The sequence below is a fragment of the Tenebrio molitor genome, chromosome 6 (genome assembly GCF_963966145.1).
Source record: "Tenebrio molitor chromosome 6, icTenMoli1.1, whole genome shotgun sequence".
Taxonomy (NCBI): domain Eukaryota; kingdom Metazoa; phylum Arthropoda; class Insecta; order Coleoptera; family Tenebrionidae; genus Tenebrio; species Tenebrio molitor.
The window spans coordinates 19,912,454-19,932,530 of record NC_091051.1 but is presented as its reverse complement, the minus strand read 5'-3'; the positions used below and the strand labels follow the sequence as shown (position 1 = coordinate 19,932,530).

At 36.8% G+C, this 20,077-nt stretch overlaps 3 protein-coding genes and 1 long non-coding RNA gene across 14 annotated transcripts in view; 1 reads left to right on the top strand and 3 right to left on the bottom strand.

The window, feature by feature from the left end:
- The window catches only part of LOC138133433 (uncharacterized), a 201,597-nt gene extending 195,905 nt beyond the window's left edge, over positions 1 to 5,692 (top strand). For all 10 annotated transcript variants that reach the window (XM_069051341.1, XM_069051339.1, XM_069051338.1 and 7 more), the window contains 6 exons: positions 2,056 to 2,808; positions 2,950 to 3,842; positions 3,898 to 4,061; positions 4,113 to 4,503; positions 4,840 to 5,098; positions 5,150 to 5,692. In XM_069051341.1, the coding sequence (XP_068907442.1) occupies positions 2,056 to 2,808; positions 2,950 to 3,842; positions 3,898 to 4,061; positions 4,113 to 4,503; positions 4,840 to 5,098; positions 5,150 to 5,314 (2,625 nt within the window). In that variant the 3' untranslated portion in view covers positions 5,315 to 5,692. The remainder of the gene's footprint in view (positions 1 to 2,055; positions 2,809 to 2,949; positions 3,843 to 3,897; positions 4,062 to 4,112; positions 4,504 to 4,839; positions 5,099 to 5,149) is intronic.
- Positions 5,678 to 7,293, bottom strand: LOC138133441 (uncharacterized). Of its 2 annotated transcripts, none has more exons than XR_011160367.1 (2): positions 6,514 to 7,293; positions 5,678 to 6,464 (listed from the first exon to the last, which is right to left on the bottom strand). It is a non-coding gene; the product is annotated as an uncharacterized lncRNA (long non-coding RNA). The 2 variants fall into 2 exon arrangements; XR_011160366.1 differs by having other exon boundaries at positions 6,518 to 7,293.
- Positions 7,294 to 8,758: 1,465 nt separating this feature from the next.
- LOC138133232 (leucine-rich repeat-containing protein 15-like) lies at positions 8,759 to 10,012 on the bottom strand. The gene has a single exon (XM_069051065.1). The coding sequence runs from the start codon at positions 10,010 to 10,012 to the stop codon at positions 8,759 to 8,761; it is 1,254 nt and encodes a 417-aa protein (XP_068907166.1).
- Positions 10,013 to 13,397: 3,385 nt separating this feature from the next.
- Positions 13,398 to 16,128, bottom strand: LOC138133231 (RNA polymerase-associated protein LEO1-like). The gene is made up of 3 exons (XM_069051064.1): positions 16,075 to 16,128; positions 14,921 to 16,028; positions 13,398 to 14,332 (listed from the first exon to the last, which is right to left on the bottom strand). The coding sequence occupies exons 1-3, from the start codon at positions 16,126 to 16,128 to the stop codon at positions 13,398 to 13,400; spliced, it is 2,097 nt and encodes a 698-aa protein (XP_068907165.1).
- Positions 16,129 to 20,077: the final 3,949 nt, after the last annotated feature.

Sequence of the window (20,077 nt, the reverse complement as noted above, 5' to 3'; positions counted from 1 at the left end):
CGAGACCCTGGTATCCCAAAATTCCCAATACATTTTTTATTTCTTGATTTGTTGTTGGTGTCCAACTGTGTAACCGTGAGGATGTACTAATGTCTCCGTCAAGTTTTGCGGACCTCTATTTTGCATATAGGTTCACAATATCGTTGATCATACTTTTATCAAGAAATAATAAATAACAACCTAATGGAGTTCCATCTATTAGTTGAGCTCTTATAGCTTCATTTATACACTTTCTGAGGAATATTCATTATCGTTTGGAGGAGGAAACTATTCCTGATAAGTGATAACCTGGACCTTCATACTCACTTCCGTACTAACTTCTGCTTTTACGGTGCGATCAATTAAAAAATAAATCAAGTCGGCGTGTTACCTATGGCAACCCATGCTATAGCACAGGCTCCACAGCAAACTTGATTTATTTTTTAAATGATCCCTCGGTAGAAAGTAGGTATTCATCAGATGAATTTCAGTAAAGTAAGGATCTAAAGAAATGAAAACAGCTTCAGAAAATATTTTCTAAAATTGTATTATACATTTTTTCCTTCCTGATCGCTACCTTATTTTGCTAGAATAAGCCAATATAATTTTCTTTGTTTCACTAATCTTTAGTTAAATTTTTTTATAAAGAGTGCTTTGGTACACCACGAAGTCGAAAATATTAACTTATCTCATATCTTAATCGAGACCATCGAAATCAGACCTTCAACCTGGTCGTTTTCCATCGACCATATAATCTTCTGATAACAACTTCAGATATTCAAAGTACGAAGTTCTTGCTGATTTGATAAATCTAGAAAAACATATACTGAGTCGTAACAAGTTTAATGAAGTACCTATGATGAGGCACTTTAAGAAATTGGTAATTTTTGACACATCTTTTAAGGGGATTCGTATTGTAAATAAGAACATTTTTAAGCAAACCGCCGAGTCAACTGAGAAACTAACTGAAGAGACACGAAAATAAATGCGATTTTGAATTCTTCTCTAGTGGGAAGTGTTTTGATTTTGTGTTGATGGATTATTTTCTTAACAGCATGTGTCAAAAAGATTTGCACATATTTCACCATATACTTAGTTAGGAAAAGTGCTGTTTTGATTTTAATCGAAAGGAAGAATGTCGAGAATTTGAAAAATGAAAACTGTATTGGAATGAAACTACTGTCTTGTGGATTCTCATTGTTTGAAAAGATTGTAATTATACAACCTTCCACACAAATCATAAACGTCATTGCAAATTTCTTACATCCGCTGTGACAACAGCAAGTCGACGACATTTCCGTTTGGTCCACTGTCACTAGATGTCGCACACCTTTTAATTAACCAATTTGCATTTAAATCGTTTTTCTTCGGCGATTCAATTCAAAGTTATCTTAATTTATCACTTCCCGTGCTTGTTGAAAACCACAAAAAGAAAAATCTCAACAGCCAATTAACATCGATGGAAGATTTAGAACCTGTAATTAGCCATAATTACATTTTTGCAAAAATTACTCAAAAACATCGATGTTTTCCCTCCGCACCGTCGTTTGGACGTGTTCTTTTCGGTACTGCAGCCGGCTATCGCAATTAGAATGCGTTGTAACATCCGACTTATACATAATGCATCTTAATATGTGTTTATATTTATAAGGCAACCGTTCAATTAAGGTGAATTCCCGACAACAGTGCAGGTTTGTAACCTTTACATGCTTGTCTGATTGGGTCTTCACGAGAAAGATACAATCTACGGGAATTGTTTATAATTCTATGTAGATGGCAGTGTGCTGTGGAATATGTATATTTTAATACACATACACTCAGTATTGTTTCGTTGTTCGTTACGGTGACTGCTCCCGACAAAATGGTTGAATTTGCCTTAAACACTGCAGATTCGGTAAAGACTTGATCTATCTACCAAATCTAGATCTTTATTTAAGTAGCAGTAAAATAATAAAAATGTTCAACTAAGGTGTCTCAAAGAAATGATGCGGGATCATTCTTGTCAGGGTTTCATCTAGGTTTAAAATGTTGGAATACTTATTAAAAAATATGTTTTCACATTAAACTTTGTTTCAGAATCACTCGGGCATGGTACAGACCCCTCATCAGCAATCCGACCAGAACCCAGTTTTCCGGGCTACTTACCACCCCGCCCCGCAGGAGTACTATAACGGTCAAGCGACCCCCTCCACCGGTGCTGTTCCAAGACAATCTTGGCACGGAAATGACGCCCCCAAACCCGCTCCTCGCCCATATCAAGAAGACTTTCCCCAAAACAACTCCCAGCAAGTGTCGGTACAGATTGAACAATCGAAGGAACCAGCTTCAAAGGATAAGAAAAGTATGACGAAAACGTATCACACGATTAAGGATATCATATCGAGCAGGTTTAAGAGCAACAAAGATAATTTGGAAGAGAAACCGGAGGAGCCTGGCTTGAATAATGTCACCGAGGAGTTGAGACGCAGTCAAAGAAACATCGGGGAGGAGCAAACGGAAAAAAAAAGTTCCGGTGGGGAGCAGGGCATATACGGGAAGCCGCGAGTGGACCCGAACATTTCGCACCAACAACACCAATACAATCAGCATATTATACAACAGCAGATGTTACAAGCTCAGCAATATCAGGTCAGCCAGCAGATCAAGATGCAAAGTATGTATCAACAGCAACTTGTTCAGACAAGGAGTCAAGAAATGTTGGTGGCGAGACCGGAAGAACAGATTTACTACCAGAATGCGTACGGTGGTACGCCCCAAAGGAGTGGAAATAGATTTGTGGTGCCCGGAAGCAGAGAACAGAATTATGTGCAAATGCAACATCATTCTCAGGTGAGATGTCCGAAATTATTCATAAACAAATTTCATCTCTTCACCTCATTCACTTTGTGTATTGTTTCTATATTGTTTTTGTTTATTTAATCTTTGACGTGTGATTCGTTTACAATTTATTTTTTCTCTTCACTGTTTCAGTTTACCGCTACTAAAGAGAAAGATGAAAGGCGACAACCGATCGCGATGGAACGCCGCAGTGCCCAACAGATAGAGCGCGACAGTCAACGTCAGAAAAGCTTTGAAGCACGTCGTGCCGCTTCTCAACCCCAACTAGCCTATGAGGATGACACCACACCAGAAATGCCAGACAGCCGTCCCCAACCTCAAGCAGCTCCCACTCGAAGAGGCTCCCACGGTAATATCATGGAAGCCGGTTCCATAATACCAGCGTCTGCAGACACAGAGAAGGACAGCGATGACGGTGGTTTCCTCAAGCGGAACAACTCCAAAGAAAGGAGATTGGAGGACAAGAAACCTGAAGTGAGCCAAGAAGAAGAGAGTAAAGTGACGGAAGCCCTTCAAGGAACGCCACGTAAACGATTGGAGGGCGAAATTGGGAAGATCGAAGGTGTATACAATGTGGGACAGAGAACGAAAGGGGAAGATGAGGGGAGGGGTAAGAAGAATGCATCTGGATCTGCTGCCAGCTCAGATTATGACAAGACGGGGCAATCCTCGTCTAATGCTGACTCCGGGAGGGGAAGTGCCGCGTACAGTAGCGGCCGGAGACCGGGAGGGATTGACTTGAATGGAGATGGTTGTGATACAGGACAGGTTCAAGGAGGACATTATAGGGACCACCACGGAGGGCATGATTCTGAATGGGTAGACATCGTAGAAAACGAGTTGAGACATATTTTGGAGCCTAAACTTCACGAATTATCCCTACAAGGAAATAGTGTCGGTATCGCTAACTCCACTCTTAGCGAAAGTATTTCATCTATGACGCCGCCCTTACCCCCTCTTTCCCCCGGTGAGCAGTCCAGTCCGAATATTACACCAAGAAATTCGACAAGATATAAACATAGCAGGTGAATAATTGGTTACAAAGCTGTGTCAAAATGACTGTTGCTTTTTTATTTATAGTTTACCATATGGAAGTAAACCTGACTACGATGGTTACAGCAAATCATCTAAACTACACACAGGACGAGAATCAGCAGGAAACTCTCGCTGGCACAGTAGTTCCAATCAGAAACATAAAAGCACCAAAAAAATGGACCACAGCGCTGTGCTACGAGGCAAACAAAGTAAGTATCATCAGTTTCCTCAGATGCACTTCTCTAAATAAGGAACTTTAGTTTTTGGTTTGGATACCACCGACTTGACTTCAACCACCACCAGATCACTAGATCTCGAATCAATGTTGGACGGTCAAAGCGATTCGGATGGTGACATAAGTACGACGGATGCTCGAGCTATAAGAAAACAACTAGAAGGTTTAGAAACTATGTATTCAGAAGTACTTAAACTTCTAGGCGTTAAGAAATATAGCGGGCGGTACCAGCCTTCGGATCCAAGATTCAGCAAGCGAAGATATGGCAGTATGTCGTCGTTACCATCGAGTTCTGTAAGCAGTCGACCAATCAGAGATAAAAGACGGGCTCACGAAGATAGAAAGAAAGTGCGAGATATCAGAGGGATAAACAAAAGATTTCAACGGTTGGAATCGCATGTTGTCACTTTGGCAAGGTAAGTTTAAGCAATAAACTGCCAATGATCGTTTGAACCATATAAAGTCCATTTATTTTGTATTGAACTTTTCAAGGTCAAATAATTTTATTTTTTGGCTTTGTAATTATGTTTTGTAAATAGTGACATGCAGGTAAACACCGTAACGTTGAATTGAGCATTGCTAAATCACATTATGTTGGTTATATGCATGTCACTATTTACAAAACATAATTACAGTGCCAAAATTTAAATTATTTGACCTTGAAAAATTCAATACAAATTGAATGGACTTTAAATTCAAATAATTTCACAGTGTACTTCCCACAAATAATAACCCAAATATGTCTTTGGTAGGTCTGTTGCTCATTTATCGTCCGAAATGCGCACCCAACACTTGATGATCCAAGAAATGGAAAACATCCGAGGAGAAATCGCGGCACTGAGGACACAGACGAACATGCTGAACGTGAGGTCGCAGTCAGCTTCTAGGGTTCTCAATACCTCTAAGGACTTGCCGACTCTGGCCAATCCAACCAGGGTAAAGAAGCTGACGAAGTTTTTTGGAGATGAGCCGCCATTACTGAGGCTGTTCTTAAGGAAGTTAGGTTATGAGGTTCGTTTAAAAAAAACATAGAAAACGTCAAGTAACGTTACGATTTTACAGAAATACGCAAACGTCTTCGAAAATGAACGTGTCGGAATGGTCGAACTACCGTATCTGAGCGAAGAGAGACTTCAGAAGATGGGAGTACCGTTAGGACCACGGCTCAGGATCATGCAAGAAGCGCAGATATCCGTCTGTAAAGATAACACCTTGTGTATAGTCTAGGAATGGAAAAATCAGACAATAATATTTAGGACGTAAAACTGTAGAATGTAAGATGTTTTATTGACAATTCGTATTTATTGTTTTAGTTTTTAACTCTTTTTAATTGTCTGATTTGTTTGAGTTTGAAATGGCGGCTCGAAAAACCTCGGGTTTTTGTTAGTCTAATTACTAAAGTAATGTAACATTGTATTTATTTATATAACTATTATTAGGTTAATGCATAGCTTTTGTACATATAAAAACATAGAGTTTTAAGTTATTGCCAATAATACCAAAGAATTCTTCTTTGTACTTAATAATTATATAATGTATTTTCATCTAAAATAAGAGTTTAGTAATGGGTTTTTTCTACTAAATAACATCTTTTTTATTTATTTACATTCTTTTATTATTTCATCGGCAATGTGAATTATTGTATCAGAAGAAGTACTGTTTTTTTGGAAAGAAGAATATGTGCCCAAATAACAGAAGGATGCAAGGTGAAGAACAGTAGACACTGTAGCAGGTCAAAGTGCCACTATTCGTTTTGGCCGGGGTAGGAGGCCAAGAGGTCCTACTTTTGCTCGCGGGACTAATAGATCGCTGTTCGAAAATCAGGAACTAGCAGACAACGCACGGCACATGACGTCGCGACGCGCCCACCCTGCCGTAACCTTTTTCGGGACGCTCATTTCAAGATCGTTCAGTTTTGTTAGTGTCAATCAGGTCAATTTTTAGTTAATCGGTTCAGGGTTCATTTTTTGTTTATAGGTTCACTTTCAGTTTTCTTTCGGTTTTGCTTTCAGTTCCACTTTCGATTTTCGTTTGTTTCTTTTGCGGTTTTCATTTTAGAGTCCATTTCCTTGTAGAGACTGTGCCAGCCATTTTTGGGGCGGCTGGAACCACACATGTTGGCCCCTAAATTTTAGGCTGAGGTGGCCTCACGCCTCTAGGCTGTCTAGCTGCGGCCTATCTGTTTATCGTTCTCTTTTTTCTTCTTTCTCCTTTCCTTTTCCTTCAATTCCTCTCTTCTTCTTCTCAGCTCGGGTAACCGTACGGCAAAGTTAGTTCCGTTTCCCTTTTGTTCCCGTGACTTGCCGGAAAGTTATCTTCTTCTCTTCTTTTCCCCAACCTTCTTCCTCCATCCTTGTGTGTTCAACCTTTCGAGATCCTGCGGGAAATAGCCGTCAACATCTTTCGTAAATTACGCGCGGACTCACCGACACATTACCGCTTCAACATCTGAATTTTTCGATCGGTGATTTCCAATGTAAACAAACCGGCGCCATGATCGACCATCTTTCATTTAGCGCGCAAGTGTAGAACCGCCGGAAGTAGTCATCGGGATGCGCGGTCCGTACAATTACCGGGACGCCTTATCGCCCAACGGAATAAGGTCCAGATCTTTCGTGTGAGCTATCCTAGATACGGGGGTAACCAAAAAAACCCATCGCGAGCGGAAATTAGAGGACTCGGTCGGCGACCGCCGAGCGGGCGGCAGGTGCCGCAAGTCGCGAGCTGCGAATCACGTGCGTGGCGTTCGGGATCCGCAATCATCCCTGAGGGCGGATTGCCGAACGCCATGGCGCCAGCCTTCGGGGCCATCGAAGAGCCCGAAAATTTACCGTACCGCTACCGTTTACCGTTTACCGTGGTCGAGAAACCCCTCGTCGTCTAGCGAGATAGAGGTAATTATCCTTCATTAGCGAATTCACTTCACTAACTTTCGTCTATTAGGGGTAGTTCGAGCCAATTACCGTTACCGTACCGTGAAGGAGTACCGGAAAGTCCTCTTTCAATTTACCGCAGAGCAGCCCCTTTCAGCGGAAAGGTAGGTAATTACCGAATCGATTGAGTTTCGCAACACTAACGTCAATTCGTTAGGGATCGTTCTTTAGGGTGATTCTTCGCCAGAATCGTCGTTCTTGAGGGTGGCAGTTCGCCACATCGTTCTTTAGGGTGGTCATCGCCAGACCACACGTCGTTCTTTTGGATTATCGTTCTATGGGGCGATCGTTCGCCACATCGTTCTTTTGGGCAATCAGTTTTGAGAGTGGTCGTTCGCCACATCGTTGAATTGGGTCGTCGCCAGACCAAGTATCGCTCAGCATCGTTTCGTTCACGGCCAAACAATTTCCGAAAACATCAAGGTCACGCCGTGACGCCTTCATCTAAAGAACCGTACCGCAAGCCGAAATCACGCTCTTCGAGGACACACCACCATCCGGCATAAGATAAGTCGCCACACTTTTATTGCGGATATTTCAAGTTTTTGAACGCCTCGAATTTCCCGCTTCTCACATAAACAATTTCTGCTTTTTCATGAATTTTTTTGTACTTTGCTAATAGTAAGAATTTTTTTGTCAACACTTTTGCATTCACTTTCAAATGTCAATTTAGAAAATTTAAAGATCAACTTTCAACATTTCGGAACTTTACAGACTTCACACCTTCCTGTAGGAATCAATTTTTATTTATAGTCAAGGTGACACCCAAGCCTTGACCTTGGGTTAACTTCATTTTCATTTAATTGCTCAAACCAGACCAGGAGGAAGTTGAAGATTCGGGAGGTTTCCATTCAAGGATTTAAAACCATTTTTTTCTCGTCTTAGGATATCGTGTTAATTTAAGTTTCGGTCACTTGTAAGAGAAAAGCTTTTCTGGTTGAGACCACATAATTATAAGACCATCTAAAAGTACTGGTTCCGCATCGTTTTTCATTATTTGGTTACAAGCGAACCGTTATCACATTCGTGTGAACTACAGTACCAGTGCTAAAGTTGCACAACAATTTTGTGTGAATTTATTGCAATGAACCGAATAAACCAATCTTAATTTTATCATCTACGAGTATCTGTTCATACTCCCTAAACGGGTAAAATCTGAGCACTTGTCCCGGCAGCTGGACAAGTTTAAGCAAGCTCAAAAGCAAGTTACCTGGCGCCCATTTTCAATTTTCGAACCCACACCCTATGCCCCGAAAACCCCCTGAGAGCCCGGTGCAGTCACTGGCCACTAAGTGGTCACAACACAAAATACAGAAAGAAGAAATATTATTTAAGAATCTGCAGTACAGATAGCGGAACGAAATGGAGATGAACCAGTAATATGGTAAATAATGTCACAAGAATAATATATGTACCATAAAAATGTTTAAAGATTACAAATAGAAAAAATAACAAGAATAAGAAAATCTAAATTCAACATGTAATAAGAGTTCTACACACACTGTTCGATGGTATTTAGCTCGAATGTTTACAAGGAAAAGAAGCAGAAGAAGAAATGATACAGAAATTGTTTTATTTCATATTTTATTTTTGCACATTTTTCAGTTTTCAGTAGAGTACAAAATAAATAATTATTCAAACATTTTGGTTTCTAATATTACACACTATTAAGAGTACGGTGTTAATCAAAATATCAAATATGCTGGAAATACATAGGTATTTGAAGATTTGAGATAAATTAGGCCTTACAAGTGACAGGGTATATAGCAATGTGAGTTTCTGGGTTCAGTTCACATGAAATCAATTTCTTATTATTCTCTATCATAGCTAAAAAGTCCCGCTTTACTTTTGGTACATCTTTGTAAAATATAATGTTGTAATCCAAGCAGTAAGGGGTTTTTCCTTCACTTTGAAATTTTACGTCGCAGGAGCTTTGACGGATTTTCAAATCAATCATGGACTTTTGAATTTCATTAAAAGCATCACAAGCGAAAGGATTGCCATATAAAAAAAAATGCATAGCACCCAAACTAGAACGATCGGTCACATTACCGAACTTAAAATCTAAGAGAAGATTAAAACCAAGAGCCACAAACAACGGGCGATCCTTTCTAGCTAAAAATGAAAAGTCAGAAAAAGTTGCTTCATATATTTTATTACTACTCAAATTTATGAAATACAGTTCAGTGAGATTTCGAAAAAGTTTGTTGTCAATTTTTGTGATGCTGTTATACGAAAAATCTATTACTCCCAGTTTAGTCAAATTGGAGATGTTTGGAATATCGTAAAGGTGGTTGTGACTCAGGATTAGTTCTTGCAGATCGTGTAGATTTGCCAGTGCTTCATCTTGGATCAGCCTTAAATTATTTCCGTCCAAATTTAGTGATTTCAACGTTTCTGGAAGACTCCCTATTTGGATATGAGAGAGTCTGTTGTTCCTCAATATTAACGTTGTAGTCACAATACGTTTCCCGAAGTATACAAAAACGTTTTGTTCAATTGCCTCCAATTTATTGTCGGACAGATCGATTGTATCTATTTTACTAACTGAATCAATAAAAAGTGGTTCTACATACTCAATATTGTTATTTGCGAGGCCCAATTTTTTTAATTTCAAATCTGGAATTGTATGTGTCTTTAAAATCTTGAGATCGTTGTTGTAAAAACGTAATATTTCTAAACTGGACACAAAGTCGCAAGTGCCAAATAGTTGTCGAAGTTCGTTCAGTTGACCTAGGATCGTAAGAGATGTTACATTTGTCATCGGGATGAGCGAGTGCAAGTTGTAACTTGTTAGGTTGTTTGCCCGAACGTTTTCCTTGCCTATTATGAGATCAGTCCATCGTGGATGAATACCATTTCTAATATCTTCTATGCTGTCACATAATGTTACATATGAATTTCTGCACTCACAATGTACGTCTTTATAAAACAACGTAACTGTAATTATTATTAGCAGTGAAAATATCTTCGGCGCGTCCACGCACAACATTTTGAGACAACACCTCACTCTTAACTACCGGTACTACAACAAGACGTCAAAGCCGGTTTTGCTGACTACTAATGAATCAGATAATAGTTTACATCATAATTAACCACTTTTCTATCAGAACAAATTTGATGACGTTCCTTTCCTATAACATTAAAATATGGTAATCGAGACATAGATAGAGAAATAATAGGTACCTAGTTTAAAATTAAACATCATTTTTTTTATAAATTCCAAGCCTGGATTACATGACGTCAGGGTAAAACCAAATTGTCTTACCTACCTTTTCTTTTGCAGAATATTAATATATGCATCAATCTTTCACCTGTCGAGTAGCAAATTATTAGATACCTATTAATCAAAATATTTTACATAAAATAATTATGAACAGAATTCAATTAACACTAAAAAACCTCTTATAATGCTCTTCTTGCGTTACTCTTGTTTATTTCATTTATTAGATTTCGTTTAAACAAATGTTCAATTTCTTACTACCTGGACAAAAATAAAAGACGATACTTAGGTAATTTTCGTAGTGGTAAAAAAAACTAAACGTTTCTAAAGTTAAAACTCTGAAAATGATATTTTTTCATTTTGCTGTTACAGTTGCGCCACAAAATGTTTATTGAAGCGATTCTGATAAAGGGAAAAACCAGATGTTCGGGAATTTTGTGATGTCTAGGTAATTAAGAATTTCCGATCATTTTCAAAGCCATTACGAACGTATTTATTATTTTTTCATAAGAATTAAGATTTTTAGAAATTATCAATTGCTGGAAAACTTTTTTTTTTAAATAAAATCTGAGAGGGAACTAATCATTGGCAAAAGGTCAGGAAAATAAGTTGGATGAGGTAAGACGATAAATAAAGAAAGTTTCTTTATCTTTGTGTAACTTCTAACTGAACCAAGTCAGCAAGATGAATGAATATTGGCAAGGCGGTCTCTATTTTAACAGGCCAGGACACTGGCTGTGTTGCCAAATTTCTTAGTGGGCCATTCCATAGCATCCTGAGTTTCAAAAATATTGACACTTCCATAGAAAGACGGTTCATTCAAAAATAATTTTGACAAGACAATTAATTGTGCAATTAATTTCAGTAATTGAAAAATAAACATGCCACACAAATGTTGTGTTCTCGTAGATACCCAATTGCAAGTCAAATTATGTTTCAAGTAAGTCTTCCTACGTTAGCGTTTTCAAATTCCCATCGAAGAAGATTAGAATGCAAGAATGGATGCGGATTTTGGAACTAGAAAACTGGCGCGTGAGGTCTTTGTTGCTCGTTCCATTAGGTCTAAAATCCATTTTAAATTATAAACCTGTATTGATGGTAGGGTCCATACACCCGAGTGGGTAGCTTTTGCAGTTCTTATTTATTTTCAACAATTCATACAGCACCTTTATTGGTCTTTAATGGTCTCTGTGTAAGACTTTAGAAAAAAAAATCTTGTCCTGAGCTGTACAGTGTACAGGTGGCATGTATTGGAATTTGCACTCGAGCTAATGCAATCAAGGTGAACTGACTTCTATCTTCATTTCGGATAGGATACTTGTTCAGAATACAGGACTATGAAATTTTACTAACAATAGCTATCTTATAAAACAGGATACACATAATTACCTTGACTTGATCACCCGATATACTTTGACTGAAGTAAAGTTGCAATACGAGAATTAGAAAAATCTTTCAGTGATGATTAACTGACAGCTAACAATGACACAATAGTGAGTGACAGCACAGAACACAAACCTTGAGTGAGTGAGTGAGTGAGTGAGTGATCACAAAACTTCAAAACTAGTAACTTTTTTTAAAGGTTGGCGAAGCAATGTTGTCAGACGTTAGTGGGCCATTCCACAGATCACTTTCTGAAGTCAGTGTCACGGCCTGTTAAAATAGAGACCGCCTTGATATTGGACAATTCGTCTATTGGCTAAGGCTGGTTTTGCTTTTGTATTATAATTTCTAACGGGTGTTCAAATAAAAAGTGCACAAGTTGGCTATGACTATTTGGTGAAAGAAGATAGGGAAACAGGGATGATGTCTTCTTTGACAGATGTCAGTTGTGTTTTCCGAATGTAATGTCATTTTTGAGTTGATTTTAGTTTTCCCTGGAATTATAATAAATCAACTGCTTTCACAAGTAAACAACATTCGCTTTTTCTATCTCACGATGGTTTTTCATAGAAATAAAGAATTTTTTGACGATCGCATATTTAGGCGAAATGTAGAAATTCCTTGGCCTTCACATTTCTGTGATTTGTCACCGTATGACTTTTTCGTGTGGCCTTATCTAAAAAATTGTGTTTTTCAAACACCTGTCGCAAATTTGTACAATCTACAGCAAAACTCTTAACTGGCTATTAGTCCCTTTAACCCCTCAAAAATTGGGCTGTTAATTTAACCGAACAATTAACAGTCTGTTTAGAGTTAACTGAGATTGGTGAATACGATTTTAGCAATTTAACTCTCAGTTGGGATTTAACTGCTAGTTATCAATTTTAACCATTGTCGGTAAATACGGCCGTTAGATTATTATAAATAATCTAGGGTTATTATAAATGATTGTCCCATCGCCGTAGGCGTTGGTGACGTAATTGAATGTACCGCAAGCCTCCTAACATGAGTGAGACTAGTATCACCGATAGGTGGCGCTACAGGCGGTAGTGGAAATCTGTCTACTAGTTTGTCTAACGTTGCGAGGCTGGCGGCACATCCAAAATATGTGTGGGTTTTCAACGCCAACTGCGATGAGACAATCATTTATAATGACCCTTCATAACGAATAACTATTTTCATGTAGTTAATAGAAAAAAACGTTTTTCGTGTACTTGACAGAAAAAAGATACTCTCATCTTGATCATTAGAAAATAGTAAAGACCGACTTTTCCAACTTTTCCTCCGATTTTAATGGAAACAGACTTGAAACAGCGCTTCTGCAGCTTCCTGTATATTGAGATTTGCTTTAAAATTAAGTCTGTTGAGAACATTTTTTGATTTTATGTATTTGTAGTTTTTACTTGTTTACTGGTTGTGCTAGACGTTAGGGTTACATTTTTGAAAACTTAATTTTGAAATTTTCTTTTTAAATATTTCTGTATTTTGTTAAGTACCCACAATTTATTTTTAATTATCAAATTTCAGGTAGAACCGAAGTTGCCCGATAACTCTTGCCAGTCTTATTTTTAGTCTTGAGACAAGCAACGACGATTGCCATACCATTTCCAACAGTTTTGCCAAATGAGTTAATACAATATAATGGTGTAAACTTTAATACATGTGGGATATAGTTTAAGAAAACAAGATTTGTTACGACTTTGTAATGATAAATTATACCGTCTCTCGAAAATACAACGTCAAACAATAATAAAAAACTTCTCCTCGCCCACTATCCATTTCCTACAACTCGGCCATCCTGAAATTCGTTCGCCTCGAACGAATCGAGATCTTCTTGACACCAGGGCTTCATCATCTCAGCGCATGATTTGGTTGTTCTCGGACCGTCATGTGTGCCGATCTTCTTATCATAGCGGTCATTTCCAATTTTCTTGATTACTTCATACCGACCTAAATATTTGGGCAGTATTTTGGCACTAGTCTTAAATTGGGTTCTTTTTCTTTTAATGGCAACTTGGTCTCCAGGTTTATATTCTCTTGCCATTTTACGTTTCCTATTGTAATTCTTGATGTTTTCCTCGTGGATCTTCTTAATCTGTTGTTTCGCTTCTTTGTGCAGTTCATATCTTTCTTCAATGACAGTAACAACTTCTCTTTCAGAATTTTCAATCTTATCTTCAGAAACATCAACAGAACAAACATCGTTTTCTTCATTTTTGCAATTCAACTCGTTTGCCATTTTGTCAACAGCTTCAACCAGTCTTCTTCCCAAGTTATCAAAATTGTCTTCAACTTTTTCGGTGCTTCCTTCTTCGCAAGCCTCCTCCACTTCCTTATCTTCAAGGTTGACCTGACTAACATCATCTTCATTTTTAGGTATATTGGAATTAATTTCTTTTGCTATTTTATCCACAGGTGCTTCTAGTTTTCTTCCTAAACTTTCTATATCTTCATTCGTGTTTCTTTTTTCTTCACCGGACCCAAATGTTTCGTCCAAATTTTGATTTTCTTCGCTCTCCACACCAACGTCATCTTCAGAGCTTGTAATTTTCAGTGCATCATTTAGATTCTCTTCACCTTCTGGTAATGCATCATTTTCCTCTGTTGTATTTTCATCTTCTGCTGCGATTCTCTTTTGTACTTTCTTTTCATCATTCAGTAAGTTTGTTTCTTTCATTTCGGTTACATTTTCAGTTACCATCACTCCTTCGGAATTCATGATTAACGTTACTTGATTCAAGATTGGTCTTCCAATTATGAGATTTATGTCATTTATGGAGATTGCTTCATCTGATACAATGTGAATTTCGGTCACAAGTTCGCAATTATCAATGTTTATTTTTGTCGAAAACTTTCCAAGTGTCTTTACCTTTCCATTTCCTAAACCAGTGAGTGTAAGTGGAGTTTCTTCAAAGCGTGGTGCACCTATTTTCAAAAAAGCACTTGCCTTAATTAAATTAACGTCACTTCCAGTATCGATTAGAGCTTCAAAATCTGTACCACAAAGTTTTAAATTTTTGAAATTTCTTGAATTTACTCGATCCGTTACTTTTCTGTGGCAGATTTCATGATTTTCAGGCGGTTCTTCGTCTTGCAATGAATTTGACAAATACACTGTTGGGGATGATTTCTTTTCAATTCCGCTTTGTTTCTTCTGTTTATTATCTTCGTTGCATTCTTTTGCACGATGTCCATAATTATTACATTTAAAGCACTTTGTTCCCTTCTCTTTGAACCTGCAATCTGTTGATCTATGGCCTTTTAAACCACAATTGAAACAACGAATTTGCTTGCCTTCTTCTTTTTTATATTTCATATCTTGCTTCTTCATTACTTCTTCTTTAATCTCCGGTTCTTTCTTAGTTTTAAACATCTTCATTGAATTTTCTCTCAACGATTCGAAAATTTGAAGTTTTCTTTTAAACTCTTTTAAGTTATTAGCTCCGTAGAGAATAATTTTGTTACTCGTGTCGTCGGTGATGCCATCAATAGTATATTGGATAAGTGCATTATCTTCTACATTACCTCTTGAGGCCAGTTCTTTCATAATCAAAAAATATTCCTGAACAGTTTCTTTCTTCTGAATTTTTCTTGACGATAACATCTGATGTAAATGTGCGCTATTGAGTTGAGTTGAGAATTCAGACAACAAAGCTTCTCGCAGTTGACTCCAAGTAGAGATACCACATTCACTCTGTATATAAAGTTTAGCAAGACCTTTCAAAGATTTCTTGGCGAAAATGAATTTCTGTAATCGACTCCATCTTAACAAAACGGAAGTATCTTCAAAGTCTTGAATCCATTTTTCGACAGGATACTCGTCATTACCACTAAAAGGACGAATTGAATCTTCCACATCTCTAAAACTTAACGGAAAACATGAATTGCCTTTTGCATAATCGTCATCTTCTTCTTCGTCGTTGGGTCTGTTGCTTTTGAGGTTATTTACCCTTCTTAATCTTCTTTGATTTCTCTCTTCATCTTGGTCGTTTTTGGTATTATCTTCTTTTTTCTTAGAGGTTGTGACTCTTCTTTCTTTGTTACTATTTTTCTTCTTTGAAGCTGTTACCACGTCATATTGCTCTGCATCGTCTTTATCGTCTTCATCATCATCTTTATCATCTTCATCGTCTTTATCATCTTCGTCATCTTTATCATCTTCGTCGTCTTCATTTACTTCATTTTTCTCCAACATGCTAAGGTTCATTAAGTGGCAGCAAATTTTTCTTGATAGCTCGTCTTCGTCACCATCATTGTCGAGACAGAGAAGATTAGTAATAGAAATCAACTCTCTTACTTGCAAAGTCTCAACCACGTATTCTAGTTTGGTCTCAAATTCTTTAGAATTTTCGTCGAAATCGAATCCTTTGAATGTGCAGCCTTGATCTGTTTTTTCGATCACCTTCTGATTCGAAAATAAACATATGAAGGGCTTTAATCGACTTCACAGGAGCATTTTTAATATTGTCTCTGATAAAAGCAATTTCACCCAATGATGTCATTTTTGTTTTAATTTCCTCGTAACTATCACTTGTTTTTCACTTTTCCGTAAAATAATTAGAATTCCTCTAATTTATCACCGTTCTTCTTTCTACAATTCTCTGTTTATCTTGTTTCTATCCCGGTTGAGCCCCCAAAATTTGTGGGATATAGTTTAAGAAAACAAGATTTGTTACGACTTTGTAATGATAAATTATACCGTCTCTCGAAAATACAACGTCAAACAATAATAAAAAGCTTCTCCTCGCCCACTATCCATTTCCTACATACATTTATTTAAAAAATTTTGTTTCACATTTTGATCATGTCTTCCCAGGAAATTTACAATAGAAAAATTCATAGAGCAAAACTTAAGAATGAGTAAAGTTATACTTTGATGCGTTTTTTTTGTAGTCTTGAAGCATGGTGCAGCAAGATGAAGCAACTGCTCACGTCGCTACAGTCAGTTCACAACCACTGCAGCAAAACAATACTATATTAAGTACCAAGAACGGTAAGGGCAATTTACCGATCGAAGACAATTTGGAGAAGGAGCGCAGCGAAGAGAAAAATTCTTCATGGCGACACAAAAAAATAATTTTCGAAACCAACGACCTCAATGTGTAATCACTAATCAAAAAGAAAGGAAAATTCGGGGTATGAAAATATTGCTAATGTCACGGCAAGTTCGCTAATGTTATTTAATTGCAGCGGCAAGGAAGGCCAACTACAAGTTTCCAGAAAGTGCTAACATCTTACTTATCTTCAACTTCTATTTTCCAAAATAAGCTTGTACTTTTAATATTTATGTTAATAAATAAATTATTGATTGTTACATAAAAATTATTATAATAATTGGTTCATTTTGAATAAATTTACTTACCGTTCTAGAACGCCAAAATACTTTACTGTCAAGTTTATCGTTAGCAACAATTAAACACTGTCTTGGAATCAGACGTGGTAAACAAGCAAATAAGAGTATGGTACCATCGCGGTCAAAGAATCCTGGTACAGTATGTTACTGTAGCAGTATAAACACTTCCAAAACTCAATCAAAATTTGAGTTTTGGAAGTATCTACAGAAACATACTGTATCAGTATTTTTTGACCGTGATGCTATGTACCTACCACGACCTGCTAGATAATCAGAGTGTCTATAGCGGCCTGGGCGTAGACCGAAAAATCCTATTGTTCTCATGATTCTGACATTTGGGGTTGTTTTCGGGGGTTGCCGTTAGCAACTAACTGTCATGCTATCAAATGTGTGACAACTTCATGTGCATCGTGACAATTTATAGTTGAATTTTTTTAATAAACAATTGTCAAAACGTTGTCCTGTTGGTATGAGCCAAACTGTGATTTTCATGATAATACGATTGGTCACATTGAGTGTCAACAATTTTTTATGTAACTGCGCCTGCGCCCTAACGAGCGAGAGTTTATTTCAAATTCGAAACGGTTTCTCCTGATTTCTCATTAAATTTGTTTTGAAAATGAATTCACGGAAGAAAGGCACGGGAAGTGAAGTGCACATAACCTTAACCATGATTTGGTGTCAAATTGTTATACAGCTGGTCCATATGTCCAAATTTTAGGGTGGTACAGTATGGTTTTTTACTTCATTTTGACACTGACAATTGTTTATTAAAAAAATTTCACTATAGACATGCAGTCCACACTCCACACACATGTATCATGTATCTGCAGTCTTGCGTAGTTGTAATTACAGTTTGGATATTCTAAATTGGCAGAAGCAAAATGTTGCGCACCGGTTCGGTTGTGCGGAAGGGACGAAGTTTCGGCGCCGCGATTTTTGAAAATGTCTTGGTCAGTGGCGAGTGCAAATTCATAGAATAATAATTTGTCCAAAATTCAAAACTGTACAAAACTGAAAGTATACTTTCCACTCATTTCCACCGAGAATAGCACGGATTAATTAAACAAATATAATTGATTTATTTATGGACCCTTCTTTATCTGAAATGACCCGCTTAGGAAATAATGGACCTACTGCAAATCCAAGATTGAGATTATAATTTTAATATTATTCCAGAAATAGGTTCACAACTAACGGAACTTGTTGTTGTTGCATTTACCGCAATATCAGTTCTAATATGATAAAAAAAGCCAGTTCATAAACACTAACAGCAAAATACTAAAAACCAGAAACACCAAACAGAACTATAATCTGTTTCAAAATCAAAAATCCACCAACAGTGCATTCTACCTCGAAAATACAACCGACAACGTCGCCGACTTTTGTTTTTAGTGAAAGAAAACTATTGGACAGTCGTTTTGGTCGTAGTTCATCGTGTTTTTTATTCTCATTTTATTATTTCACTCAAAAAGTATGATATGGTAGCTAATACCTTTTTGTACATAATAATTATTTTGTGTTTCGTAAATAAACTCAACAGTTCAATGTCAAATTTTGGCGGGAGGTTGAGGCAACCCAAAAAAATTAAACTTTTTCTAGGGATTTCTTTTTTTCTGCCAACATAATTCAACAGGTGGTGGGTTTTTGATTTTGAAACAGATTATAGCATCAACTAAATTAATAAAATTTTTGTTATTAAAGTTACTTTTAAACTGAGACTCTTGACATTGCACTTTGACAACTTCACTGAATTCATTACATTTGTTTGTGAGGTTATGATTATTCAGTGACATTCCCCCCTAAAGTGGCTCCGTGGAGATCACAGGAACTAAAGCTTCGCCCAGGCAGATGTATAGTGAAATATGTTAATCATCAAGACGGCGGTGGTATAGTGTTCCCATTTCTAATTTGGTTTTACTACCAGCCTTCTTGTCAGGGAGTTAGTTCTTAAAATGCATGACGTGCCGTCTTCAAGTTATCTTTTTTTGTCATTTGAATTTATAATCAACCGCATAGATTTACAATAAATTTAAGTTCTTACGTAAGAGTTAACATATAAAAATGCATAGGTACTTGTTTATAACAAGAGTTTTGTTTATAAAAAAACAGAAAACTTCAAATCCCATATATGAATAAGTATATAAAATCATTGAAAGCAAGCAAACACTCTTTATGTGAGTTGTTATTTATCAAGTTGACTCCAGTAACAACTTTATCCTTCTGCGAAGCAATTTTCTGTTTCCGCATATTACGAGTAATTTAATTGTTTTTTTTTCTGACGTCAATGACTTCTATTTTTAAAATGTTATTTATTATTTACATTTTTGAAGCATAAACACAATAGTAATTTTAATTTATTATACGAGTTTTATAACACACCATTTTGTCGCACACGTTTTTTAGAACACAAGGAGCGCAGCGAGGAGTGCTATAAAGCAAACAAGTGCGACAAGTTGGCTTATAAAACGAGTGTAATACAATATTTTTTCTATTTTGCCCCTATTTTAAATTTTAAATTTAAAAAAAAAGTTCAAAACAGTGCTAGGAATTTAAAGTGTCGTGAAATGCAATGATCACTGTGAGTCGCTACCAACATTAAAAATTTAAGTAAATGTTCCTGAAACCGGTATCGAAAAGAACTCCTTTTCGAAACCCGTTTGAGTGTTAAATGTTATACTGACTGTGTTAAAGATGCAAAATAGAAAAAAAAAATTATATCACGGATTGCAGTTTTAAAAAAGCTGATTATTCTAATTTGTGTTTTTCTACTGAATGCTTCTAACTACCAAGCTCAATAAGAACAAATAAAAAAACATTCTTCTAATAAATTTAGAAACAATGACTCTTCACGCCAATATGAATCAAAAAAGTTTTACACAACTCTCATTCAAACTAATATAAAGGTGTTTTTTTAAAATTTGGCTCCGAAGTTGGAGAGTCGATGGAGAACGCACCACTCGTGTAAAAGCGTAAGATTTAAACAGCTGATCTGTGATCTGTTATCCGTATAGAACATTCACAATCGACTCTTCAACGTCAAATTTAAAAAAACACCCATTATCAATATCTATTAACAATTAAAAATTTAGACTTGA

Bases quoted from the DNA above. Each gene is read 5' to 3' on its own strand.
- LOC138133232 (XM_069051065.1), bottom strand. From the start codon at position 10,012: ATGTTGTGCGTGGACGCGCCGAAGATATTTTCACTGCTAATAATAATT.
- LOC138133231 (XM_069051064.1), bottom strand. From the start codon at position 16,128: ATGACATCATTGGGTGAAATTGCTTTTATCAGAGACAATATTAAAAAT. The intron at 16,029-16,074 runs GTGAAGTCGATT...TCGAATCAGAAG, and splicing joins ACAATATTAAAAATGCTCCT to GTGATCGAAAAAACAGATCA. The intron at 14,333-14,920 runs GCAAGCAAATTC...TGAATTCCGAAG, and splicing joins GAAATATAAAAAAGAAGAAG to GAGTGATGGTAACTGAAAAT.